Here is a 27,783-nt window from a genome sequence, read left to right as displayed (position 1 = left end):
TTTGGGCTATTGGCTATTGCTACAAATACTACTTATGACTGTTTTCGTGGTCCAGGGTCACATTTGGAGGCCACAAAGCCCCAGTTACATTCTACAATCTGCACCATTTTAACGTCAATGAACACATTTGTCCAGCAAGTAATCCCAGTGAAATCAACCGTTAAAGCTACGTCATACAGGACTTTCTTAAGCGTGCGCTATAAGTACGTGAAATATACAAAACTGTAAATGAAACTTTTAACAAAATTGTTTGTGCCCGATCAATACAATAGTACGTGTTCGTTTAAAAAAAAATCATTGAATTATGCGTGAGGCCACTAGGGCGCGTCTCCGGCACGGAAAAATAGTTGACGCTGCTCGCGCAAAGACATCTGGGATTGTGGAGGACTGGCTCGAGCGCTTTGATTTCCGCAGTGCAGCGTGGGATAGTGGAAGAAGTCAGCGAAACAGTCGTAGAGAAATGGTGAGTGAGGAAGCAAATCAAACCCCGATCGAACGTATTTCTTGGTTTTGTAGTTTGAAAATGCTACTGTGGCGGATTATAAGCAAACTAGCCGCTGTCTGGAGTGGCTAACGAGTGAAAGCGCAGCCTTTACACAGTCCTCTTTGTTTCGCAATATTTTTAGCAGCCCGGCTAACATTCCCTGCTAAATCCGCCCCGTTTACTTGTGTTACTAATTAGATTGGGAGTGCACACCGCGCTCGACGACCCGCCTGGTCGCACAATATCGAAATGTCCGACGGGCGAACACTTTCATGTTGTTTATTTGAACACCCTGCGCACCCTCCGTAGCCGAAGTGGGGTTGTTAATCGCGGTGTTGGTTTCGTGACAGCTCCGTAATGTAGGAACGGGCTGGTCCTGTCATTGATCATTCTGGGCTGTGCCTTTTTAGATGCTCATCTAACGTTAGTCATTTAATCTCTCCGCACAATAAATGTAGATGATCGTCAATAGATTATCGAGCTCAGATCGGTTGCTACATGTTTTGTCACGCCGCTGTTACCAGCTGCACTTTGCGCGTCCATCTTTAAAAGATAAGTTAGCCAATTATACTTTGTTTAGCCGCGTTAACGGTTATTATAGTTCTGTTTTCATCCCCTCGTAATGCTAGTTAGCTAAACAAACCGCTGCATTTCCTAGGTGCTGCCAGTAACTAAGTCAACAACAACTTAACACAAATGCAGCTGTCTGCCTTTTGTTTGTGTAGAGAGCGTTGCAGTTGTATAACTTGGTTGACATGTTTCAGCTGTTCACCATCTGCTTTTCTCTTTATCGTTTTAGTTTAGTCGGTGGTTGATCCACCTGTAAATTGCAACAAACACTGCTTTGATAGTTAGATCGGCGATGTTTCATTTTTTTGTGTAGGTTCATTTGAGTTTAGGTTGTTAAGGGTTGAATCCGGTATCGAGGTGTGTGGATAATGAGAGGATTGAAGGGTGACCGGCTCCTTGTTTTTCTTCAGGATGTCTTTTTGATGATCAGACGTCACAAGACAACCATCTTCACAGATGCCAAGGAGTCTACCACAGTCTACGAGCTGAAGCGGATTGTGGAGGGCATCCTGAAGCGAGCACCCGAGGATCAGAGACTTTATAAGGTCAGCAAACAAAGTTTTCATGATGTTAAAAAATATGAGTATAGCCTAAAGGCCTTATGTGGTTGGGTCATTCCTGTAATGTAGAAATAAAAGCATTCAAAGCTATGTAATTGCACACCGTTACAAAATTTGGAGCTAGTAAGATTATTTTTTTAATACTTTTATTTGGCAAGGATGCATTAAATTGCTCAAGTTACAGTAAATACATTTATAGTGTTAAAAAAAATCTTTTTTATTTCAAAGAAATGCTATTCTTTTAAACTATATTAATCAAGGAATCCTAGCAAAAAATATCATAGTTCCACAAAATTAAGCAGCAAAACTGTTAACATTTGTCATTCTTAAAAAAATGTTGCAAATCATATTATTTCTAAAGGATCATGTGACACTTGAAGACTGTCGGAATGCTGCAGTGAAAATTGATTTGCATAAGATATAAACTACATTAGAGAATATTCTTTAAATTGTATTGATATTTTAAAATATTACTGTAGAGTATTGTGTTGTTAAACATGTACACACATGTATGTATGAAAAAATGAAGACCTCTATGAATATGGAAAATAGCAAATAAATAGAAGTCTGCTCAAACTTTTTGTTTACTTTGTGACCTTGTGATAAAATGCAACAAACTAAAAATTACATTTAACAAAAAAAAGAACCACTGTGAGTTTAATGCTTTATTCAGTGTTTTAAAACAAAAAGTGTTAACACGTACTGCCTTAATTTTCGGAATGACCACACATAGGCTAAGTCAAACATAGGCTGTTATGATTTGTGTATCGCGTGCGCTGTATTAAACAGTCGTTCTCTCCGTGTCTCCCAGGATGACATGCTGCTAGAAGATAGTAAGACTCTCGGAGACTGTGGGTTCACAAACCAGACAGCCAGGCCTCAGGCTCCGGCCACAGTAGGACTGGCTTTTCGCATCAGCGGTGAGCTCTTGTTTCAGTCCCTTGCTCGCGTCTTGCTCTGTAATATTTGGTGATCTGAATTTTCCAACTGTGTCTGTTTTTTGTTTTTTTTTTAAACACAGATGATGCTTTTGAGCCTCTAAGAATAGAGGCCTTCTCCAGCCCTCCTGAGCTTCCCGATGTCATGAAGCCTCAAGACTCGGGCAGCACTGCCAACGAACAAGCCGTGCAGTGAAGGAGGAACTGACGATAAAGGGTTTGGGGGAAGGAGGGTGGGGATGACAGCGGGGGATAAAGAGTGTCCAAAAGAGCGGACAAGCAAAACATGTGCGTTTTAAGATGGTGGTGCATATTGAGTTACAAAAAGAGGGGGGGGGGAAGCATGAGTGAGAGTGATCTTGTGTGATATTGTAACTTTGCTGAGAATTTGAATCGCTCTCCCTGTTCCTCCTCACGTCCCGTCGAGCACTAGCAGCTTACTCTCACTGTATTGTCGCAAACCCTTCCAATGTCCAGTGTCTGCTCATCTACAGGTTAATCCACCAATCACAGCGTCCCATTTTGATTTGGTAATGTTTCCCTTTGATTTCTGGACGAATTGCTCATTTGTCAGACAGCTGTTAGTCACCTGTCGGAGGTGGTTAGATATCTGAGTATTTAAACCCGTGCTTCTTATTTAATTCACGCAGATGTTATGTTTGGAGAGTTAAACGTTTTGTGCTTTTTTTTTTCTTTTTTTTTTGGTGTGTGTGTGTGTGTGTGTGTTTCAATCTGATAGGGGTGGGGTGGGTTTGTGTTTGTGGCTGTGAGGTTTTACAAATGCCCACTTTACTGATCGCATTTACAGTACGCTATTGTGTGTTAATGAGTATTGATATTATAATTATTCTTATTTAGATCCTGTATAATTTTATTGGGGTGCAGAAGGCCATAGGCTGAAGCGTTTTATGTTACCAACTTAATATAGTGTAAATGCACATGGAACTTACTGAACATCAGAGTGGGCATGGATGCCTGCGAATGAATACACAGCACATGGTTAAGGTGAATTCTGACATACAGTGGTTTCATTGTAAATACATTTTTCCACTCGCATTGTTGATTCCTGAAGTGTGTGTTGCTTTTCTTTACCCTTCTTTTTGTTGGAGGAGTGTAGTGGCGTCCGCTTGTTTCTTTTTGAACATTTGTTTGAAAGCTTAAGTATTGACATTTAATTCCCTGATTTTTGTATTTAAATCAAAGGGGAGTGTAAATGCTAGTCTGTTTTTGTTTCTTTTTTGTGTGTGTGTGTGTGTGAGAGTGCGCGTGTGTGGCATTTTAAAATAGTGGAAAGAATCAAGTAAAAATGTAAAGATCAATAAGAATGAAGCCTTTGGGCGCAGTTGCTTGAACAAGTGAATGTTTAACTTTAACACAGATTCTGACATTGTGTTCATCCCAAAAACAGATCCTAATGTTTTTGCGAACTCACCCCTATTCTTCTCAGTGATGGCAGTGTTTCTTCACAGTGCTCTTGCAAAAACAAACAAACAAAAAAAAAAGTTAAAAACAGAAAAGAAAATCATGCTGCAGTATCTGTAACTGCGTTTAAATTAATTAAAATCAGCCCTTTTCCACTCCTTGTCTAATGTTCAACGTCTGTTTATTAATGCTGCCGCTTTTGGGGTTCTAGTTTTCTTATTGTTTAATACATTTGGGGGTATAATTGCTATGTTACACAATATCAACAATGAATCAAACTACAAAAAAGACGGATGTAAATGAACAAGACAAGATAAGAAAAAGGAAAAACGGTGCTTTCCGCAATTCAGTGTTTTCAGATGTAAAGTGACTTAAGAAACGAAAATAGGCCTAGAAATGTGATTTGCATTTATGCTGTTGAAAGGTAAAAGTGAAAGATTTCTAAGATTAAGGTCTGTTTCAGTTTCTGTATTAGTAAAATTTAACACAGCTTTTCAAAATTAGGAATTACTTGCAATCGCACGCATGTAAAACCCTTCTCTAAATACTTCTGTAATATGTGAGGGTTTAGGGGACCTAGTTTTTGAATGAATCAGTTGAACCGGTTCACAGTTAAACCTTAAAATGTGTTTACGACATGATCAATTATAAGACACAATACTATTATATAAATAGAATTGTATTAAAACGCCCTTGAATTATTATTGTAGAAGCAATGACTTTTAGAAGTGTGTGTATGTGTGTGTGTTTCACATGAATGTGCTTAAAGTATTTACAACATATAACTCGAATAAATTAATATATAAAAAAATAGTCCCAATTATATTGAGATGTGAGGTCGGCTCTCCAGTCACTCACGACTAGCATTAATCAAATGTAGAATTTTCTTTTATAAACATGAACAAGTAACTTACAAGTAAACGGCGATAAACGGGTTTGTCGGCAGTTAACAGATACATGTTGTGTTGAAATCGCACAGGACCAATCATAGTTGTTAAAAATATGCGCATGCGCGGTGGATCAATTTATCTAGCAACAGAGGCTAATGGATAGAGAGGATCGAGGTCTGTCAAATCAAATATCTTCTCGGTGTTTTGGTTTCTGGGTATAATTAATACTGGCGCGCCACTGTGTATTTTAGGTTTTATGACTTTCAAATAATTTCAAACTCGCGTCTCTGTGTTAACTCAATCACTTGGTAAGCTATCCGTAGTAACTTAGTTCATTCAGTCATTTTGCACGGTAAAGTTACAGCGCTAGTTTCTACTGATACATCTCTCATTATTGCGTAACCTCAGATATTTACTCCAGTCCCTCTGCTCAAATCTATTGTAACAGCGCCGTTTGTTTTCGGAGAGACAAACGTACTTAGCTAGCTTCGTCATCCGTCTGTTCCCGCGTTAATGCGTCCAGATGGACGCTCGCAAGCGGAGCGTGGCGGCCGCGGGACGCGTGATCATGGACGCGGTGCAGGCGGAGTGGGAGCCGCTGTCCCACTGGGAACTGGACCAGCGGCTGGACCGAGCGGTGGAGGAGATGATAGAGGCTGACCTGGTGGCGCAGGTCCAGGAGCAGAGCGCCTCTCAACAGGAGGATTCGTCCCCAGCGGATGCGGCTCCCCAGGCGCCCGAGTCCAGGAGCGCTCAGGAGTCTGCTCTGCAGCGCGCGCATGCTACTGAAGCCATGGAGGCTAACCCTACAGTGCAGGTACTTCGTGTTCAAGGGATTTTCATGATGTACTTTCTCGCTTTACGTGGTGGCTTTCAAACAGGAGGCATCGATATAGCTTAAATATTTGGTTAGAAATAAGATTAGCAAGACTTAAAAGAACCTAGAACCAGGGTTCACACAAATCCTGTAAACACCTGAATATATATGTGGCAGCCTAATTTTAAAGGCAGTCAAAATTATTATATATATATATATATATATATATTTATGAACTATTTATTCTTTATTTAATTTCTACATTATATCAAATATTTTAGAGCTTGGAATATCTAAAACATGTACGGTACTAGTCAAATGTTGGTAATAATTATGAATTACTGTTTAAAGGAAGTCTCATCAATCATTTGATCAAAAAAATGCAGTGAGAACAGTAGTATTGTAAAATATTATTATAATTTGAAAAAATTTTCTGTTTAGCTATATTTTAAAATGTAATTTTTTTTCCTGTCATGGCAAAGTTGTATTTTCAGCATCATTACTTCAGTCTTTAGCGTCCTATGATCCTTCAGAAACCTTTCTAATACACTTATTTGCTTCTCAGTTATTATCAGTCTATTATTAGTCTACAGCTGCTAATAATGACCACGCATCATTAATGTTAAACGTTTTATCTGTGAAGACTGATTCTTTTTTCAAAAGTTGAAGAGAACAATAATACAGTGAAAATAAGTTATGACCTCTTTCTTCGCGAAAGCATCTGGGCGTACTTATGAAAATCTTCCCACACGGTGACATAGATTTATGTGGGGGGGTGTTTGAATGAAGCGTTTTAGAAAGGTGTGGATGAGTCTTAACTTTTAGAAAGAATATCTGGTTTAAGAATGGGTTTGAGAGTTTAGTTTTTGCTCATACATTTGCAGAAACGCCTGGCAACGTGCCAAAGACGAGGTAAAACAAGTCACAAACGGCTGGAAAAGTCATTTTAGCCTAGGAATCGAAAAGGTTCAGAACCACTGCTTTACGTCATTCTTGTCGTCTTATTTCTTGCAGTATGTGACAAATTTTTTGCAAGGCTCCAACACGGGCTACAGCAAGAACCGATTGTCCGGCAGAGCTCGACTGTCCTTGTCTCACACTGTCCTCCTGTCCCTCACCCTCCTGTCCAAACGCATCAGCTACCGCAGTGTGTCCTCTAGTTTCCATCTGGAGAAGGGGAATATTCACAGGATCTTCTTCTCTTTCTGCGAACAAGTGATCACACAAAAGGATCGTCTCATTCAGTGGCCTACAGGTACGTGGTAATTCAGTGAGAGTTCAGCTGTTTTAATGACAGGGACAGAATTAAAGTCTGTGTGAAATCAAAATGGACTGCGTTTATTTTGTTAGCTCGCATTGCTATGTTTTTGTGGTGAACAATTAATCTGTGCAATCCACACAAAAAAACTTGTTTGCCTTCTAAAATCTTTGATTTATTTAAATAACTGAAAAACTATATGCTAGTGCATATAGAGAGCAAAATCTGCTTTAAACACAACAGATGATCACACCAAGCTTTGACTTAATTTAGTTAATTAATAAAGAAAATCTGTTTGTGGCATAATTATTGACAGCGTTCTCATTTTACAGCATTTATTACCAAAAATTTGAACATTACTGTAGCTGTGCAGGCAGGTTTCTTGAAGCATCTTGGAGACTTTTGTCTGTCTCGGTTTGTTCATGTCATTCCAGACAGACTTATTGTGATCAAATCAGATCTCTGTGTGGAGCACTGAAGAAAAAAAAATTGGATTATTATAATGTCAGTATGAATGTTTGAAAATTTATGATAAATGATATTTCCTACTGACACACTACAGCTAAAGTTAGAAATAACTAACTTAAACATGTTTAGCTGCTGAAAATATTAAAGAAATGTGTTATTAAAACAAAAAAAGTAAATGCATTAAATACAGTATGTGTTCACATTGCATCGATTCATATTATCATTAAAATTAAAACATGAAAAAAAAACATTAACACAAATTCAATCTGGGCAAAATTACATTTTAAAATGAATATAAAAATGAAATCTAACTCAAAATATGAGCAAAAACTAATAGGTTATCAATGATAATAAAACAACTGTTGTAATTAATTAGCAGGTTTAAGTGTTTTCTCCTCTTTCCCTGTAGGACAGGAGGCCCTACAACATCTGCTTCCTTTCTCTAGCTGGCTGAGTCGCAACGAGGGTCTGGAAGAGAGAGGTCTTCCTCGAGTGCTCGGCGTGCTAGGTCACACACGCATCCCCATCCGCCTGCCCGCTGGCAAACCAGACGGTGAGAGCGACCCCCCGGAAGACAAGAGACCCAAGATCGAGCCGCATCCAGATTCGTGGCTGAACCTGGAACTGGTCTGCAACGACAAAGGCCGCTTCATTTACTGCCACATCAGCAAAGGATCGGAAAAAGACAGAGGAAGCGCGTTAGCCGAAAGGATTCGGCAAAACCCTGAGATGGTGCCCCCAGGGACCTGCCTGATAGCCGGAGTGGGATACCCGCTCACGGAACAAATACTTACTCCGTTCTCAGCAGGTCGAAACCCACAGGAAAACCTCTACAACCGGTCGGTGATTAGCCATTTAGGCCGATTAAACCAGGCTGTGGCAGACTTAAAAGAGCGATTCCAGAAATTGAGGTACTTGGATATGGGAAACTATGAGAGGGCGAACGCAGTAGTTCGGACGGCTTGTATATTACACAATGTTTTTCTGGACATGGGGGATGTGACAAAGGGACTGGTGGAAAGGAGCACGCCGGGAGACGTGGACGAGGTAAACGAAGACGCAGCTGGAGTGAAAATGAGAGAGACCGTGGTGAATCTGCTTTACAGCACTCTGGAAGCAGCGCCTCGATAAAAGTGTGCATCTCATTTGCATATTTAAAGGGATAGTTCACCCGAAAAAAGAAACTGTCGTCATTATAAAGCCATGTGACTTTCATTCATTTTTGGAACTCATAATAAGACATTTTTATCTTTTTAAATCATTTTTGTCCAGCCATTTCAAGTTCACTAAGCCAAAACTTGCACTTATCAAAAAGTACAAAATTACATAAGCCGTATCACGTGGATTAATTCTTCTGAAGTAAAACAATTGCTTGATGTAATAAACAGATTTAATTTATGTGAATGAATAAAAACATCAGTTTTTCATATAGAGTGTGAGTAAATAAAAAAGTTAATCTTTTCCATCAACAGTCTTTCTATTATTATTTTTATTATTTTATTTTTTTAAAACCATCAAAATTTTGATGGAATGGAGCAAGGTTTCATTAAAAATTGAATGATTTGTGTTTCACGGTGAATAGTTTTGAAACAGCATGTAAATGATAACAGAATTGTCATTTAGGGTTAACTATTAGTGATAAGTATAATGTAAAATTTAAGAATATAAATATGTATAAATGTTAATATTTAAAAAAATAAATGCTGTATGTACGTGTATAATATATATATATATATATATATATATATATATATATATACATATATAATGTAAACAAAAACTTTTTGATATTAAATTGGTGGTATATTCATTGGTTCAAGCGAAAACAAAACTAAGGAATATGTAAATGATGATGACAGAATTGTAATTTTTGGGTCAACAACTCCTTTAATATTAAAAAAGTATTTGGTGGTATAAAGACAACTTTATAATTTTATAAATTAATTTGGTATGATTTTTATTAAAACAAAATACTGTATGCAACAATGTGCAGTTTACAGTTTTTATTTTAGTAACCAACTAAATTGGTGAAAATGTGATTTTTTATATATATATATATATTTTTTTTTTTTTTTGATTTCACAATAATAACAATAGTCCAAACAAAACAAAACCTCACAAAAAGTTTCACAAGCCTAGGAATGATACGTACAGGATGAATTGTCATTTTTGGTTAACAATTCCTTTGAAACTTTATATTCTGTGTGTAATTGATAAATATGTGGTGGTATAAAGGAAAGGTTTAGCAGAATACATGTGGTAAACATTTTGTATGATTTTTATTAAAACACAAAAATACTATGTACACCTTGTCCTGTGCTCATTTTACATTTTTAACTTCTCCGTTATATTTTTGCAATACACACTGAAGGAAAAAAAACAGAGCTTTTTTTTTTCAACAAACTGCTGTTCAAGTCTTTTAAATCCTCTGAAAAGGGTTCAACATATCAGTCGGTTCTCTAAAAATAAAATTGCATTTCTTATCTGAAAAGACTACTGCTGTGTAACAGGGCTGTCTGACAGACAATCTTTGACCGTTTGCATGCTATTGTTCTGGGAGAGGCAAGTTATGGCACGTGCCAAGTTGTTAATGGCCTCGATCTTCCTTTCTTCCAGCGCTTTCTGCTGAGCCCACATGTTCAGCTTCCTCTCCTGCAGCTCCAGGTACAGCTGCAGCAAATCCTGAGGAGGCCTGGCGTTGGGTAACTGTGGCGCTGTCGCTGTGGGTGTGGGCAGTATCGGGGTGAATCGTTTGCTGGCTATGGCCTTTCCCAGCTTGGTGCCGTTGAGTTTGGCCTTGCGCTGAGCATCCACCTCCTCATAGCTTCTCCCCAGCACTTCATGCATCTCCTTGAAGAACTCCCAGTGAACGCTGTTGGTTCCCAGTCTTTTGGCTCGCTCTGCATTTTTGCGATACGTCGCTAACATGTTTCTCCACTTCAGGTCGCACTCGAAGGCCTTGACCGAAATGTCTGTGCCTTCCTCGGCCCTTAGCTTTGCAGTCACTCTCTCGGCTACGGTCTCCCACAGCTTCTTCTTCTTGCACACGGGCTGGTCAAACTCTGGGTCCATGTCCAAACGAACGTGGACGAGATGCCACGTAGCTTGCAGAGTCCACACAAACTCTGAACGAAAAAAGATTGTTAGATATTTCAGAACAAGAATGCAATCAAACAAGGGAGGAAATTTAGGGGGAAAAGTAATACTTTTAAAACAGGAGCAGTATTAAACTGCTCAATTTATATGCTTCTTTATATATTGTACATAATTATCATTTATTTTTACTTTATATTAATATATATATATATATATATATATATATATATATATATATATATATATATATATATATATATATATATTATATATATATATATATATATATATATATATATATATATATATATATATATATATATATATATATATATATATAATTTATTGCAAACTATTACAAGCATTCTAGAAAACTGGTTGTTAGGTATGTTAATTAAAATATACCGTAATAAATCTATTGCTTTGGAGGTCTGAAGCTCATCTCAGTCATCTAAAACTAGTGGGAAGGCCAATCTGAGGCATCAGGCTCATCGTGTCCTCCTCGCTTGCGATGCCTGGTGCACACACTGCTGCGTTGACTTACTCACATCTCACCTGTTTTTGACTTTTCTGTCTCCAAAGTCGTAACCGTAGTTGTGGATTCCTCCACCTCAATGGCGTCTGTGACAATTGACTCGATGACCTCCATGTTGCATTTAATTTTTATTAATCTCGTCAAGCGTTATTGTGACTAATCGTGGATTTTAACAACCCCAGCGATGACTTCCTTCCGAGCGTCGACAACAGCGATGATAATAACAACGACCTCGTTCGCACCAGACAGCGTTGAGCAGGGTGTTGTTGTGCTTTTTCCCGGAAATGGACATGGCGCGTGAGAGGGGATTGTGGGAAATGCTTGCTATTGTTTTTGCAAGTGTGTAGCGAGAAAGGTAGAACGGCAAAACGCACAGGCTGTTTTCTTCTTCGCGGCGAATAAATATCTGCACGCATGAATTTATACAGTGTTTAAACGTTTCGCTATCTGAAGTATCAAATGAAATTGATAACTGTGTTACACAGAAACTACAACTCCCATAAGCTTTGAAGAGACCGAGTCTACAAATACCCCTCCCTTTCTGAAAACCCTCCTGTTTGTTGCTCTACTAAAGATGGCGCCAGTGAAAATCTGAGGCGATTGCGCTTTGTAGCGCGTAGGAAAATTGACGTGAGTAAGATAAAAAGTTAACGAAGCCTTCTCACTCTTCATCGAAACATCAAAATACACCCAAATAGATTACTCTCAGACAGTACTGTCAAAGATTTCATTTTTTGTGGCCTACCTCTCACTGTAGGCCGTAATTAAATATATCGCATTGGTAAGAAGACTTCATTTCCCAGAAGTCATTGCTCTGGGCTTGCTTTGATTGATGAACATGGTAGTTGTAGTTTTTCGAATGCTTGTTTCTCTAGGTGAAATGTGTCAATCATAGGAGAATTTTGTATTAGTTCCTATGTTCTTTTATTTATTTATTTTTCGTTTTTTAATTCTTGACAGAATAAGGCTTTGTTGGTATTTACAGCCACTGAAACGTTGTACCTTAAGATAATAGGAAGATAAAATAATTAATTAACAAAACGGGGTGGTGGTGGGGAGGTGCTTCTGGACTCCTGGTTCGTCATGTCTACACCTTCAGAACAAGGAGTTAAACGACATTCAAAAAGTTCGAACGGCACCTCGGAGTCAATCGCCACTCTTCCAGAATCCTCTCTGACCTGGTGTTTGGCTCAGCTGTCTAAAACACGCACATTAGCAGACAGTCACAGCAGTGGACTGACAGGAGCAGAAAATAAGATCATCAATGGAGGTGACAAAACCAGGGATGCAGACAAGAGACTCAAAGCTGGTCAGTGGAGGGCACTGGTGGCCATTCGGACGCAGCACATCAAAGGAGGTGGTGGCAGGATAGCCCGCTACCAATCACGAGGAGGACTACCTCCTTTGCTGGATCTCCTCAGGCGACCGGAAAGCTCCAGAAAGTTTTTGGACCTGGCCCTTAGCATCCTGGCCAACTGCTGCACTGAAAAACAGACAAGACTGGAAGTAAGAAAGATGCTGCTCTAATGTATAGTTTGCGTTGATTACATATATGCAGCTTTCGTGTTATGTATATGACTAATGCTTTTTTATTATTCTTCTTAGGTAAGAAAGCTTGATGGCATATCTGTTGTTGGTAAGTCACTTAAAGACTTCATAAAAATTCTGTATGCCCCATTCGTACCTACAGCTGACATGGTTGTCAAGGTCATCTTTATATAGCAACTTAAAATGCTGACCAAGGTGCTTCACAAGTCGCAATAAAAAATTACAATACTACAAAAAATACAGAAATAAAACCAAATAAAAATCTAAACTAAGAATTTAACTCACTAAGACCTGAGAAAAGAGAGAAATATTTAAAGATGATTTAAATTAAGCTAAAGAGGAGGATTTCATAGCTTAGGGCTAATATAAAAAAATACATTTTTTTTACCTTTTATATTTCAAGTGGTTTGTATGAGAGTATGGATAAATAAGGTCTAAGATGTAAACAGGAGCCAGACCTTACAAAGCTTTAAATACAAAATTACCTAACAATTCATAATTTAACCGGTAGCCAATGTAGAAGTTCTAAAAACTTTTTTCTTTCCCATTAAGCAAGAGTCAGTATTTTGAATCGGGTGCAAAGTGAAAAGGGAAACTGGTTGGCACCAACATATAAAGCTTTGTAATAATCAAGCCTTGTTGAAATGAAGTTACAAACGACTGTCTCTAGATCGATAAGAATATAAAAGATCCCTAATCCCTAAACTGGAAAAAAAACTGGGTTTGAAAACAGAGCTTATTTACCTGTCGAATTTTAACTCTGAATCAAAAACAACACCCAGGTTGTGAGGATATGAGTGTGGATAGTTGCTTGTACATAGAGGTCAGGCAATCTATCAAATAGGGGGAGCCAAACAGAATGACTTCAGTTCTATTTTTAATTCAGCTGAAGAAAAAAATGATCCCCCCCTCCAACTGTACATGTTAATTAAACAAGCTAGCAAAGCAGATAAGGACTTTGACACAGGTTATATTGACTTTTATTGCACAACTGGGTGTCATCCTCATAAATGTAATGTATGGAATCTTGTAAATTTCAGAAATGTAACGAAGAGGGAGCATGTACAAGGCAAATAAAATTGTGCCCAATGTCGAGCTCTGCTGCACCCCACCCTGTAACAGAAACAGGCATAAAAATTAATAAAACTGACTTATTTCAACAGAGAATCTCCTCGCAGCAAAATAGGACTCGTACCACTGTAAAATTACAGATAGCAACCTCATTTTTAGCCTAATTAAAATAATGCAGTGATTCACTGTACCAAACATCACACTTAAATCCAACAGTCCATCCTTTAATCAAAAACTTCCCTTCCCCTTGCAATCACATGTCTTTTCTGATGACCCCTAGCAACCTGTCACTTTTTCATTGGCATTTGTGGGAACTTATTTCTTCATAAATAGACATGATCGTAAATGCTTGTGTTCTTTCATTTTTGTAGTGGATGTCCTCAAAAGGAATGTCTCTGTGGAGACGGTGCAAAATCGAGCAGCACGAGCTTTGGGAAACCTTGCGATTGACCCAGAGGGTTCTGCTGAGGTCCACTCTGCAGGTTTGTCCCGGAGTTTCATATTTTTGAAGTAATATAATTAAAATTGTTGCTCCTCCATTATATACAGTCTCAGGCTGTAAATCATTATATTTCTGTCTCTGTTGCTCAGGTGGTGTTCCACTTCTCCTGCTCTGCCTGTCTCTCTCTCCACCTCCATCCTCTCCCTCTTCATTGACTCCAGCCCCTGAACTCTGTGCTCCTAAAGTGGAATGTGTCCAGTCTGCTGCCCGAGCTCTTGTCTACCTTTCTGACACTCCGGCCAACCGGCTTCTGCTGCTTTCACAAGGTGCTCTTCCATCTCTTGCATTGTTCATTGCTCCAGAGTACCCCTTAGGTCTGCAACGGGCATCTCTTCGTGCCATTCATGAGCTCACCAGAGGCTGCAGTGCGGAGTGCGCCAAGGAGATGTCCAGGTCCGGGGCATTCACTCAGCTGGGTGTCCTCGCTTCAGGAGAAGACAGTCGGCCTTTAGAAGAGCTAGCTTTAAAGACTCTGGCTAACTTGTGCTCTCAAGGCTGCCTGAGGCCGCTGGTCGGTTCGTTGGGAGTCATTCAGAAGTTTGTGGAGGAAGTGAAGAAGGATCCTATGAAATCAGGTGTGTTCTTCAAGGCCCTGTGCCTCTGCTGCAGAGAGGCTGTGAACAGGGCGAAAGTAAAGGAAAGCGGGGGATTGGAGGTGTTGATCAGCTTTTTATCTGCCCATCAAAACCATCCTCTCACACGTTTCGCCGTTCTAGCTTGTGTGGACTTTGTCTATGATGAATCTGCTCTTGAACAGCTCCAGGAGCTCGGGCTGGTTCCGCTGCTGATAAAGCGGTTGGTTGAGCTTGCTCACGGAGAAGAACCGGTTGCAGGAAAGATGGATGCCAACCTGTCCTCTAGTTCTCCATGCTCTGAACTGATGACCTCATGTTTTGACTCGTTTGACTTCTCAGCCCTTGAAGGGAACAAGAGGGAGGATGTGAGCAAAGACCAGACTTCAGGATCTTCCAGCTTTCTCAGCCTTAGGTCAGCTATTCATAGTCTTACCAAAAGCAGAACATAAGAAAGTACACATTTTCAAACTTGGCAGACATCGCACATTCATGCACAGTTTTTGTTTTATATTTTATATTCAGAAATATACATTTCTATTCTGTTTTTATATAGAAAGATCAAGTGCTTTACAAATCTGACATAACACATACAACAACTAGCTGGTCATAAGGGCCTAGATGATGTGTGTTGCTGAGGGAGTTCACTAATATATCTTAATTCTATTCCTAATTTGACTGGAAGCCAATGAAGGGGTGCTAGTACTCGATTTATACTTTAAAAATATTCTAGTCTCAGTTAAAAGCCTAGCAGCTGCAGGTGTGAAGTTGATGCACGAGAAACACCATATTACATGTCTAATATTTAACTACTGTTTACTTTAATAATTAGTTAGAGCAGCTCTGGAGAAGCAGTCCTAGTACTACACAAAACTGCGCATCTGCACTATTCATTAACAAAGAGTCACAGACACACAGTATTCATATTTAAATAGACTTTATTTTGCCCCTTTATATTTACAAATAGGAGTAGGCACATGCTCACGTGTGTGTGTATGCACACGTTTGTGTGTTTGCTTGCGTATCGGGGTGACCCCGATCATATAACATAAAGACAGAGATATTACATTTAGTGTAGTGTATTATGTTGGAATAATGGCAATCAAATAATTCATTTGTGATCCTTTGCTTTTGATGTGCAAAACACACATTTTTTATGGAAAAATTGGTTGCATGTTGCTCAGTTTTGTCTCTGTGCCTTCCTCTAGGTCTTGGCTGGTTTCTGAGGGTCTGATCTCATCTGAGGGCGAGCTGACTGAATCCCCGTGTGGAAGTGAAGTCTTTGGTAGCAGCCCTCACTCTTCCATATCATCATCACCGTGCTCTGAGATCTCTCAAAGCTCAACCTTGCGCCCACCCCACTTTTCTCCCTCCACCCGCTCCAAACACATGCGGCTCTTCTCTTCTTCCTCCTCCGTCTCCTCTTTCTCCTCCATTTCAGTATCTCCTCGAAACGTGCCAGGGTCGCCTTCCTCTTCACAGCCCTCTTGTGCCTCCTCCCCTCAATCTGAGCAACCACTTTTATTGACTAAACCTTCCTCATCTCCCCTTCAAATCTCTTCTCCACCCAGAAAGAGGCTCCGTGCCTCTTCATGCTCCTCCACATCCTCCTCTCGCTGTAGTGTGGTCACCCTAGACAGCCCCCCTGTGATGTCAAAAACCCCAGTCTACCATCATCCTTATCACCCTGAGGCCTGGGCTCCAGAATCACCCATTCTTCTGCTCTTGTCGCGCTTCTCCCATGCCTCAGACCCCAGCACGGCGCTCATCAACACAAACGTTTTTTCTGGACTGTTGTACTACCTCACTCAGCACCATGACCCCAGCGGGCGATGTTTTCGGATGCTCGGGCGCCTCAGCTGCAACCCAAACTGCTTCCAGGCTTTGGTCAGAACTGGAGCCGTTGCTCTGATCAAACAGAGACTGTGTGTGAGACGAGAGGAGATCGGGGGATGCAAAGGAGTAACGGACAGACAGTCAGAGAAGGTCAAAAGCAAAATCACACAACTAGGTTTGTGACTTTATTAATATATGTTATTGAAGCATATTATATATTAAGACTGATGTTTATTCAAAGCTGAAATGTTTCTGGCTCCTCAGGTTTGGGTCTGCTCAGTAATTTGAGGGTTCAGAGCGAGTCTGGATTTGGCACTGGAGTTCTTACACATATCATGCTGTCAGGCTCTGAATCTGACAAGCTCTACTGTGTCCTTTCTCTCCCCCTGATTAACAGGTATGATTAATTGACTTTCAGAGTTTATTTCTAATGCTTTTATAGCATAATATTTGTGTCGATGGCAAATGTGTCTTTTAGTATATTATAATAAAAAAAGTCTAAGGTGCATTGCGCACTTGTGTACTATTTTATCCAGTTTTATAGGATTGGAGAAATATAACTGTTTTAAAGTTCCCGATTGTGTATATCAAAACAAAATATTTTTGCGTTTGTTGCAAATTATGCATATATACATCCAAATTCTTTGTAACACATCATTCTTTGTGCTTTATTTTTAATGGGAGTGAGTCAGTGCTAAAGTGTTAATAGTTTCTTTTGTAGAATCATAGTCATACTACCATTAATTCAGTTGTAATAATGTGAGTTAATGGCAATAAAATCAACATCATTGATTAATAACTTTTTTGCTCCGAGTATGTCCGTCATTAAAGGTTTATAAGTTAATGCTAAATTAATTCTCCAAAGGATAAAAAAATTAGTATAGTTTTTACTTGTGACTGCATTCTAGTAATTAATGAATATAAATTTTTATGGGAGCACCAACCTTATCTGGCCAAATGGAGCCATCTCTCAAAAATGCTGAAGTGAATTTTAATATGCAAAGGCTATGTTGTTAATGTCTTTTTAAAATAAATTAATAGAAGAAAAAATAAATGTCACTTTTGACCCATGTAGTTGATTTGATCACCTTCTTTGTTTCATCTTCTGCAGCAACAGAGTTCTTTTGAGAAAGCTTCTTTTGGATAGCGGAGGGCTAGCAGCAGCTCTTGAACTGATTGGCTTTCACAGAGAAGCTGATGATGATGATGATGATGAAGAAGGACAATCTGACAGATGTTGGGCATTTCTTGCCGGCTGGTTGCATCCACTTGAGCAAGCATCCTCTTTGAGATTTAAATCCCTGTACGTCTCTCTTCTAATTGGCTGCCTCTCCAGTCTGCTGTCAAATTTTAAGGAGGACAGAAAGAATTGTAGCATAGATTGCCAGACCAGCACAGAGACAACCCAAGCTCTTGATGATAAATCCCAAACGCACCCAAATAAGTCATGTCCCTACTCAATGGCAACTCATGACCTAACCTTCCTCCTTGATGATGGGACTCTTCTACTAGCCAATCACGAGGCTGTTGCTGGGGAAGAGGGAGCCAAAGACATTGGCTCAGAGTATTTCAGAGCCCTCTTAATGGGAGGATTTGGGGAGGCTCAGAAAGCTAAAGGCGAGGCCATTCGGATAAAGGACGTAAACAGTGGGATGCTCTTACCTGTTCTTCACTACTTGCATGGCTGCCGTTTGACTGATGAAAACAACGACCAGATGTCGAAACAAGATGTAAATTGTTTTGTTTTGTCCTCTGTAGCCTCTCATGGGCTGCTCGGACCACAGGACAAGGTTGAATCATGCTTGGCAGAAGAGCAGGAATTTCAAAAAACCCCACTGGCTGAAGTGATGATTGGGGCTTGTAGGTTTTTAGTACCTGCTTTACAGCGGTCAGCTGAGGACCTAAGTGTGAACCTTCTCTACTCAGTTATAAGGAGCCCAACCAACCATTGCTGTTTGAAAGATAGAACAGATGCTAGTTCGGTCTGCAAGGGTCCTGAAGGATCACCACAGTTAACTACAAATGAAGTGTCAGAGTGTTCCAAACAACATTCTAAATCCTCTCAGAGTTCTGAACCGGTTCCATCTTCATCTTCTGACACTGAGGCAGCATGGCTGAGTTCTCTGCTGCCACAACTTTACTGGTTCTCACAGCGCTACTCTTACCTGCGACTGGGCCAGGCCTGTCTGTCCATACTGCTGCAGCCTCAGGGGTACCATCCTGCTCCCCTTCACCCTTCTTTCCCCACTGACTGCTTCCTACGTTTGGCGCAAGAGGCGGACTGCGCCGAAGGGCTGAGGCAGGACATCTTAAACCTCATCAAAACAGCCCTCAGCTGAAGGATAGTGAAAACAGTAGTGGATAGTGAAATGAATGTAATTGTTGGATAAAACTTAATTTAGTAGCTGCTTTAATGCACACAAAGGGAATGGGAAATACTGGATTTTGGGGTCGTTTGTAACATGATTCTCATTAACCTTCAGTTAGAAAAAATATTTTGAATAATACTTTTGAACATTCTAATCCCTGCTATTTTCATGTGCACATTCTTACCCTAAGACGTGTTTATATATGGAGGGTTTTTTTTATTATTTTTTGAAGTTTTTTTGAACTTCAATTATTCATCTTTTTTTTTTTTTTTTTTTTTTTTTTTTTTTTTTTTTTTTTTTGCAAAAAAGGGTTTGATGCTGATTCCATGGTTAATCACAATGCATCCAGATGTTGTACATGATTTTGTACAGTATGTTATGTGAATAATATAATGTCAAGGAGAAAGTTGTTTATGTTAGATATATTTTTCTTTTTGTATTTGCCACTTTATTCATTTATAGAGGTCTGGATTATGATGTATGTTGGAGTGCCATCTTTTTTTCCTGTGTGTGTGTGTGTATATATATATATATATATATATATATATATATATATATATATATATATATATATATATATATATATATATATATATATATATATATATATATATATATTATACATACACATACATACATGACAATTTGAATTATGGAAATGGCCAAATGTTGAAGGCAGAGGATGCTTCTTAATAAATTAGCTCTGCATTAATGTTGTCTACATTGTTTTCTTTTAGAATGTGTGCCTCATCTAGATTGAGCAGTTTAGTTTTTTTGATTGTCTCCATTAATTCCTTACTTCTAAATACAAAATAATTTACTTAAAATAGTCTTAACTGTGTTTTTCACAACCTTTCTTAATCAGTCACACACACACACACACAATTAATGTGAAAACTGTTTATTTCTGTTAATGTTAGAATTTGTGTTAGAAGCTTGTCCATCAGTATTGATCAGCATCTGAGGGGACAAACAGTTGAGACAGCAGGGGGCGTCCTGCTCAGTGGTGAGATTCCTCGTAACCGGTGGGCAGAGGGTTCGTATGAGAGTTGTGGAAGAGAGAGTGATTCCCATCACCCCATGGCCATGGCTGTGAAAGAAAGGACGCTTTACAAACTGAAAGCATCAGGTGAAGTGCACATCATGCATACTTTGGCTAAAAAGCCCAATAATATAGGCACCTTGGTTCGAATGCGGAGGTGTGGGTACGGCACAAACTCTGGGTGATCATGGGAATGGGCCAGCATCTTCATGTAAGTGTTTGCCATGCAGACACCCACACCAGGCAGAGCTAATACAAAGGACAGGATCTTCCAGGTCCTTGCTGTGTATGATTCAAATCATTAATACATTTAAAACATTTTGATGAGTGTAGTATAGCGTAATATTCTTGTGTGTCTTCTCAGTGTTTGTAAATAGTTTTAAAATCATGATTTTTTTTTCAACATTTTTGATTTTTCAGATGTGATGTCGCTAAACTTTGCTTACAACATAAACCTGAGGTAATAAAGTCATAGTTTATAATGGTTTATGAGAACTTTTCTATCTATACTGGATGACATCTGCTTATTTTATTGTTTCATCTAGACCATCCTAAGAAAAACATCTCAAACCTCCTCCTTCATGGCTTCCATGTGATGCAGCGGCAAGAACCCGGCGGGCCACCACAGCAGTGGGAGACATCGCCATCTCTGAAACACAGACAGTAAGCAACACTTAAAATTGTTAGCATTTATATATTTAGAGAAGATTGAGTCTTTACTTTTTGTCTTGTATGAATACAAAAGTACGTTTACATGTAACCTATTCCTGTGATGAATTTTCAGCATTGCCACTCCAGTCCTCAGTGTCTCAAACAATGATGTTTGGAAATCATTCTAATATTCTAATTTGGTGCTTAATTGTCAATGTCAAAAACAGTTGTGCTGCCGCATATTTTTGTAGAAACCATGCTAACATTCCTTTAGGACTCTTGGATGAATAGAAAGAACAACATTTATGTTAAATAGAAATCATCTCTGTCAGCTTTTGATAAATGTTATGCATCCTAAACTTTTTAAATGTAGTATGAAGCATTCAAAATATGAAAAGTAATTAAGATTCTTGTGTGCAAGAGAGATTGTCCAAAAGTCAAATGTAACAATTCTCTTGTTCACAAACCCGTGAAATGTCAGCTGAGTAAGTCTCAAGTGTTTTTGTCAACGCAAATAGTGCCTTCATGAAACCGTGAACAGCAAGAGTCAAAAGAGAAAAGAGAAGTCATGCTCCTGTCTGTGCGTTTACCATTGGTTTGAACAGTAGTTAAAGTGAAGGTGATGCAAAGTTTGAGGTCAGATAATGACAGAACCTGACATGTATCTCCATTATATCCATGTAAAGGAGATGGATTCTGTTAATTGTTAAATGCAACGAATTGTTCTGCTGTAATTCTGTTTAAAATACATATTTTTAAATGGTTTCACATATTAGCCAGGCTGTGGCCTGTTGCTTATTTTGTCCCTGTCCTTCGATGCTGAATTCAATTTGAAATCTTAAACCCCCTTGAAATGCACACGTATCATTTAGAGGAAAAACACATTTATCATTTAGATACGAGTATTTTGATTTGCTGAATAAAGCTCATGTCCCTTTCACAAGGACAAACAAACTATCCGTTGTGCGTCATGTGCTGCAATACTGCTGTTAAAGAATGAAATTCTCCTCCATTTCTCTTAATATTGTATGCCTACAGTTCAAAAAAGCTAAAATGACACATCTGATGGAAAGCGCACTTACATACTCTGCTTCCAAAGAGGTTGATCAGGTGTTTTCGTTCTTTGTTTCTCAGTTATTAGCTACTTTCTCTTTCTACACCTCTGTCTGTTTGTCCTTTGGTCTGTCCTGGCCTAAACCATGAGACTCCTCCCCACTGAAATCTGTCTGTCTGCCAAGAATCATGAAGTTTATATTTGGTCAAGTGCACGGGCAGATCTGTAATGGAGAGATAGGGAGGGCAATGCATAAGCAGGTATAGGAGATATTGCAAACTGACTTGTTTTGCAAGAAAACGTCAGCTCACGGATGCAGGTGTGGATATATAAAATGTACTATATGTAGATAATGAAGCTGTTAATGCAGCTGTTCAGTCGAGAGTTCACGGTTGTAGGAGTTATACACACGGCTTGGGTTTCTGTGTGTACGTGACTAAGTGACCGTCGGTGATTTTTTTTTTTTTTTTTTTTTTTTTTAAATGTAATTTTTTCTTTTTTGACCGCCGGTGACCTTATATCACCTTACTTTTGCAATTTTCTCTTGTTGTTTTGTTATGTTCAGTGCTACGAATTCAGTGCTACAGCGACCGTTTGGCTCATGAATATTAATTACGTCGTGTGATTGGAGGCTGGCAAGCGGCAGTAAACAGATTTACATATTATTAATATTCATAATAACTTAATGTTCGGTTTTAAACGACGTGGAAAAGCTTTATATTTATCCAAGTAATTATCATGCACAATGTTGTAAAAAAAAAAAAAAAAAAAAAGTGACGTTTTGAATTTAATGCAATAATTAATATACAAACGTCATGACTGTAAATGTTCGTTCTAATTTTATTTCAGACGATTTATTTATTACATTGTATATTTATAAGTGTTATCTCTTTGTCGTTAACTGATTAGAAATAAGTTCTGCTTTCATGAAGCGCTCAGTGTCGAATTAGAGCTTCTATGTCGTATATAGTCACGAGGTGGCGCTGTGGGTTTTGTATTTGCTGGCAGCGTCCCATATACAACGATAGGAATCTATAATGTAGGCCTAATTATTAAAAGTGTTACCTTTAAATAGCTAATTATTGTTACCTAATTAAATCAATAATCTATATGTAGTTGTAGCCTATGTAAAACATTAATTGTAATTACGTAATTACATATTATCATACACAATCTTTTTATGAACAGCTTGTATAGCATGGAGATTAGTGCACTAAATGTATGTGTCATAATTCATTTTGTTCATTATAATTTTCCTCGTATTAGTCATGTGATTGACATTTGCTACAATTTACCTGCTGGAAAAAATAATTGCTTAACGCTTGGCTATTGGTCTGACTCTTAGGAAATTAGTGGTACCAGTTTGAAATCCTTTTGCTATCAAAAAAAAGTAATTTTTTCATGAGCATGCATGTACCTTAACAAAAGAAAATCATAATCAGAGGGGCCATTGTTTTAATTTATGATTTCTCCCACTCGAAGAAACTTTACAAACATTGTGGTTTGTAAAGTGAAGTAAAATCTTTAGAAATGTTCCACGGCGTACAAATATTGGTTTGTATACAGGCGCTGACTAAAAGATAAATTGGACTAAGATAGATCAGATACTTCAATCAATATACTGAATGGCTGCTTTGTGATGAACACTGTGTGTGAACTTTTTTAGAATCGGGGTCATTTAATATACAAGTCTAATGGTCTGTTCATACCAAGAGCAATAACTGTAGAAATAAAGATAAGGTTTATAAATTTATTCTAGGAGCATTTACAGAGGAACAAATTTGTTCATATTGACCAGTGGTGTGGACGGCCTGGGCCTTAACTCCACACCATCACACAATATCATTTAGTTTATTAAAAGTATGCTTTGCAGTTCAAACTGAAAAGCTCTTTTTTTATATAAATAGCAGGATGGATTGTAATTGGTTGTTATTTTATTTATTTTTTTTTTTATCATGCATCAGCTGTAAAAAAAATAAAGTCCATATGCATATTTTTTCACACTCGTTGCAACCTATGTGCAGCCTAGATGTGTGAATCTCTTTCTACGGAGTCGTCTGAACGTCGCTGTCTGCTCAACTTCCACTTCTATGTTTGCAATACAAACAGACGGTAGTGCCAGGCATGAAGTCATCCTGCAGCCCAGGTCTCGAAAGACTAGCCGGGGCATGGAGAATGTTCGTCTGGTTCAGTGTTTTTGTGGGCAGAATCACCAAAGCAGATAGACAAGTAAGAAGCATCAGCACAAGCACTGGATTCTAGCCTGATGAACTGCGAGTGATTTTGTCAGTGGAGAAGCATTTTTGAGCTCATATGGAGAACGTCTTTATTTTCTCTCGTGTTCTCGGGGGTTAATCTAGCATACACCTGTTTCTGTAAACTTGGCACGCTATTAAGTCTCAGGAGACATGTAGACTCAACACAGTTGAATATGTGTATAAACAGAGTAGTAAAGATTTCTTTGGTTTTGACTGGATTCACAGTAAAAACTACAGAAATCTTTAACCATGAAACCGGTCAGAAACATGACACTATATCATCTCTGGCAGAGCCGACCTTCTGAGGAGGCCCATGGCCAGTGTCTTCAGGGGGATGAATGCAAGTAATATCGGCACTGGAAGGTATTTACGAGACTCTATTTTCGCCGCCTCCTTGTTCTTTCCGATATTTTCACAACCACCGTGTCTGGTCATGCATGTGTTTTAATTCCAGTCCGTTTGGCTGCGCATGCTGAAATAAAGGAACTCAACATTGTTATGTGCTCAGAGGTTTTTAAGCAGGGATGGAGGATTCCTGAGTGAAATGGGCACTGTCGTAGGTCTGTCTGCCAGAGGAAAAGAAACGGGGATCAAAATAGAGAATGTCAAAAACAGGCAACACATTGCAGAGATGATGGGATGGGATTGGACTGGTGCAGGTGCTGAGAGTGACTTGTGTGGGTTTTAAGCAGTTGGTACTTTTATTTAGAAAGGAAGCATTAAATAAATTAAAGTGAAGGGTAAAAACATTTATAATTCTAATGTTACAAAACATTAGAAAACATTTTAGAGACATTTAAGCAGCACAGCTGTTAGTATTTGATAGTGCTTGACATGGACAGTAATAAGAAATGTTTCTTGAGCACCAGATCAGCATATTAGAAACATTTTTGAATATTTTTAAAAAATATATTGCAATGGTAAAAAGTTGTGTGTTTAATATTTCATATGTCTGTTTTTATAGTGTGTATTTTTATCAAATAAATGCAACTTTGATTAATAAAGATTAAAAAACAGACTACAACTACCGAATTTTGAAAGGTAGTGTAGGCTATGAAAGAATTAATAAATGTTGTTGTATCCTTTCTCTGACTGTAAAAAAAAAAACAAAAAACAAACAATATTAGCTCTCTGTCTGTCTTTGACCTCCGTGTCCCTCTTTTTTTTGCCGTCTTATTTCTCTTTGTCTTGGACCAGGAAGCGACTGTTCTTGTCTGTTTTTACTAAAACATGTAGACTCTTGAGCAAATCTTTGACATGGAGGAATACTCCACTAATATTGTCCTTGTCTGACTCTTGTTAGCAGGACACCGGAAAGCGGGAATATTACTGATGGAGAAATCCTACAGACTCTCTGTCTGTCTACTGTATATGTCCTTCTGTCTTTCTGTGAGCCTCTCCATTCATCTATCATCTGTCTGTCTCTCCAACTATGACGTTTATCTGTGTCCCTGGATCATAAGGGTCAATTTTTCAAAACTAAAAAAGAAAAATCTAACATTTTAGTAAATAAGCCTTTCATTGATGTATGGTTGGTTGGGACAGGTCAACATTTGGCTGAGATGCTTGAAAACTACTTGAAAATCTGGAATCTGAGGGTGCAAAAAATCGAAATACTGAGAAAATCGCCTTTTATTTGCAATGCATATTAGGTTTTGGTATATGTAAAATAGGGGATGTACAAAATATCCTAATGGAATATGATCTTTACTTCATGTTCTAATGATTTTTGCAATAAAAGAAAAATCGATCATTTCGACCCGTGCAATTTAATGCTACAAGCATACTCCAACGACTTAAGACAAGGTTCACATTTTGTATTTTTACAGGTATACTGCGTAAAACGGTATCTGAAAAACAATTATGCAATTACAGTATTTAGCTTTACTGGGGCTTAACTTCAGATAACCAATACGGGACTAACATTAACCATATATTTTGACAAACAAGCCGAAATTGCTCCGTACAGCTGATACGAGAGACAAAGGGTATAAAAAATGAGCATGTTCCTGTGGTGCAGTGTGTGTTCCCACCATTTATGCTACACACTGTGGAGCGAAACGCTAACACAGCACCACCACAGGTGCAGGCGGAGTGACACGGCCTCAAAACATGGAGCGCCGTGCCTCAGAAATACTAGGTGCTTGTAGAGTTACTTTACAAGGGTTTATTATGCAGCGTGAGCACAGAAGACCGTTTCACTGCAATAAAAGTGATAAACGCTCGTAAGATTTGTCATTTACACCAAAACACACACATTCTTACACATACGTGCGAAAGCTTTCACAAAGAGCGAATTTCCTTGCGATTATTTATCTTCACCTCTTCTGTGGCGGTGGCACGCAGTCAAACTCCTGCGGGCCTCAAACTGCGTGTGAGGGATATTTAGAAATGGTAAATTTGCTTATTAATGGGTCTGACACCAGCTATCAGGTATTATGCTGGGTTCCTCTCTGCTCCAAGCTTCTGGGTGGCTTGTGGTTAGTGTCTGGGTGTCCGTTTAAGTGGACAGCAGCGCCCAGAGATGCCAAAGATCAGGCCTGTCTCTCTGGTCGTGTTCACATTATCACGGTGACACAGTTTGAATGCTTGTTTGTAAGACATAACAGTGATTTTTATCTTGATTTTCATTTGCCCGCTGTCTGCAATGAAATCTTTTTGATAAGTTAAGCAGGCAGCCGAGTTCATGGTGCGCTGGTTAGCAACCCATTAGCACTGATCCAAAAGCTAATGCGATGTGGAATTAATACTTGAGATAGTTTATCTAAACTTAAAAATTCATCTTTTACTCGCCTTCATGTCATTCCAGACATGAACGGCTTTATTTGTTTTCGAATATTTGTTGATATTTTGGAAAACTGTGGTTCCTAAGCAATTTAAATTCCCATTGACTTCCACTTTATGGATAAAAACCAACATTCTACTAAATTTCTTCAAAATTCAAAGTTTGACCAAATGATGGGGAAAAAGGAATTTAGTTGCAAATAAAACATATATAATACATATTTTATAATACATATTTTTGTGGGCTTTTTAAGTAAAAAATTACAATTTAAATGTTTTCATAAATTATAATTTTAATGATTGCTTTTCAGTTACTTATTAAAGCAACATCTTTCAGAATCCATTTAATTGGTATTGTATTTATAATATTAACATTTATATTGTGTTATCTGTCCACTTTTCTTTCTTTTTTTTTACATTTGGCCAAAAGAAAGTCATTTAAGAGGTGGCACAAATTAAGTTTCCTGGGTATTTGAAACAAACTTTGTGTTGTCCACGTCTATTAAAAACAGGAAAAACATAAAGAAACACTATTAAATGTCAGTTATTCAAATAAAGACAAGAATATTACTGTAGAAAATTAAATCTGCTGAAGCATTTTCCAGTGGGAAAAGCCACGTTAATATTATCCAAACGAGCAATATTGAGTGTTTAATGAGCGTATTCGTCATTCATCACACTCCTCATATAATATGAAGTCAGCACAAACACATAGACACCCATCAGACTGGACACTCATATAAACAAGATTGGAGATGGATGGATGGAGAAAAGCAATTAGTCTAGTTTTACACCCGCTTATGTGTGCATTCTGTCTGATGAGTGTCTGTGTTTGTATAGCTCAAGATGATAAAACAAATAGATTGTTAAAGAAAAAGGGTGAGTGGAAAGCGTGAACCTGGCTTACAGTGCATGCTCTGTGCTCAGTGCTAAGTGCAAGGCGGTTCTTCATGCCTTTTGAAAACAAAAAGGTGGAAAAGAACGGATTCAGACAGAAAACGTCGAAATAAACTCAAACGTTGAAATAAACTGCTGATGGCGTCACAGCAGAGGCTTTA

At 38.5% G+C, this 27,783-nt stretch overlaps 5 protein-coding genes across 9 annotated transcripts; 3 read left to right on the top strand and 2 right to left on the bottom strand.

Annotated features, from left to right (window-relative positions):
* Positions 1-289: 289 nt before the first annotated feature.
* elob (elongin B) lies at positions 290-2,794 on the top strand. Its single transcript, XM_043228865.1, has 4 exons — positions 290-463; positions 1,465-1,599; positions 2,426-2,534; positions 2,636-2,794. The coding sequence occupies exons 1-4, from the start codon at positions 305-307 to the stop codon at positions 2,746-2,748; spliced, it is 516 nt and encodes a 171-aa protein (XP_043084800.1). The 5' UTR covers positions 290-304; the 3' UTR covers positions 2,749-2,794.
* Positions 2,795-2,805: 11 nt separating this feature from the next.
* Positions 2,806-8,876, top strand: LOC122331276. Of its 3 annotated transcripts, none has more exons than XM_043228858.1 (4): positions 2,806-5,038; positions 5,388-5,681; positions 6,696-6,936; positions 7,817-8,876. In XM_043228858.1, the coding sequence occupies exons 2-4, from the start codon at positions 5,388-5,390 to the stop codon at positions 8,536-8,538; spliced, it is 1,257 nt and encodes a 418-aa protein (XP_043084793.1). In that variant the 5' UTR covers positions 2,806-5,038; the 3' UTR covers positions 8,539-8,876. The 3 variants fall into 3 exon arrangements, with proteins under 3 accessions (XP_043084793.1, XP_043084788.1, XP_043084779.1); XM_043228853.1 differs by having other exon boundaries at positions 5,313-5,681; XM_043228844.1 differs by having other exon boundaries at positions 2,806-5,172; positions 5,313-5,681.
* Positions 8,877-9,667: 791 nt separating this feature from the next.
* On the bottom strand, positions 9,668-11,333 carry si:dkey-66i24.7. Its single transcript, XM_043228819.1, has 2 exons — positions 11,059-11,333; positions 9,668-10,532 (listed from the first exon to the last, which is right to left on the bottom strand). The coding sequence occupies exons 1-2, from the start codon at positions 11,150-11,152 to the stop codon at positions 9,901-9,903; spliced, it is 726 nt and encodes a 241-aa protein (XP_043084754.1). The 5' UTR covers positions 11,153-11,333; the 3' UTR covers positions 9,668-9,900.
* Positions 11,334-11,584: 251 nt separating this feature from the next.
* armc5 (armadillo repeat containing 5) lies at positions 11,585-19,219 on the top strand. Of its 2 annotated transcripts, XM_043228803.1 has the most exons (8): positions 11,585-11,668; positions 11,999-12,544; positions 12,644-12,674; positions 14,029-14,139; positions 14,249-15,146; positions 15,940-16,742; positions 16,832-16,964; positions 17,679-19,219. In XM_043228803.1, the coding sequence occupies exons 2-8, from the start codon at positions 12,122-12,124 to the stop codon at positions 18,904-18,906; spliced, it is 3,627 nt and encodes a 1,208-aa protein (XP_043084738.1). In that variant the 5' UTR covers positions 11,585-11,668; positions 11,999-12,121; the 3' UTR covers positions 18,907-19,219. The 2 variants fall into 2 exon arrangements, with proteins under 2 accessions (XP_043084738.1, XP_043084732.1); XM_043228797.1 differs by having other exon boundaries at positions 11,587-12,544.
* A 602-nt stretch (positions 19,220-19,821) lies between these two features.
* LOC122331261 (cytochrome c oxidase subunit 6A, mitochondrial) lies at positions 19,822-21,861 on the bottom strand. 2 transcript variants are annotated; one of them, XM_043228831.1, is made up of 4 exons: positions 21,712-21,861; positions 20,550-20,627; positions 20,118-20,260; positions 19,822-20,026 (listed from the first exon to the last, which is right to left on the bottom strand). In XM_043228831.1, the coding sequence occupies exons 2-4, from the start codon at positions 20,623-20,625 to the stop codon at positions 19,937-19,939; spliced, it is 309 nt and encodes a 102-aa protein (XP_043084766.1). In that variant the 5' UTR covers positions 20,626-20,627; positions 21,712-21,861; the 3' UTR covers positions 19,822-19,936. The 2 variants fall into 2 exon arrangements, with proteins under 2 accessions (XP_043084766.1, XP_043084771.1); XM_043228836.1 differs by having other exon boundaries at positions 21,716-21,860.
* Between the last annotated feature and the right edge of the window lie 5,922 nt (positions 21,862-27,783).

Source organism: Puntigrus tetrazona, chromosome 3 (genome assembly GCF_018831695.1).
Source record: "Puntigrus tetrazona isolate hp1 chromosome 3, ASM1883169v1, whole genome shotgun sequence".
NCBI classification, from domain to species: domain Eukaryota; kingdom Metazoa; phylum Chordata; class Actinopteri; order Cypriniformes; family Cyprinidae; genus Puntigrus; species Puntigrus tetrazona.
The sequence above is the reverse complement of the archived record's forward strand: the minus strand, read 5'-3'. Positions and strand labels throughout refer to the sequence as shown.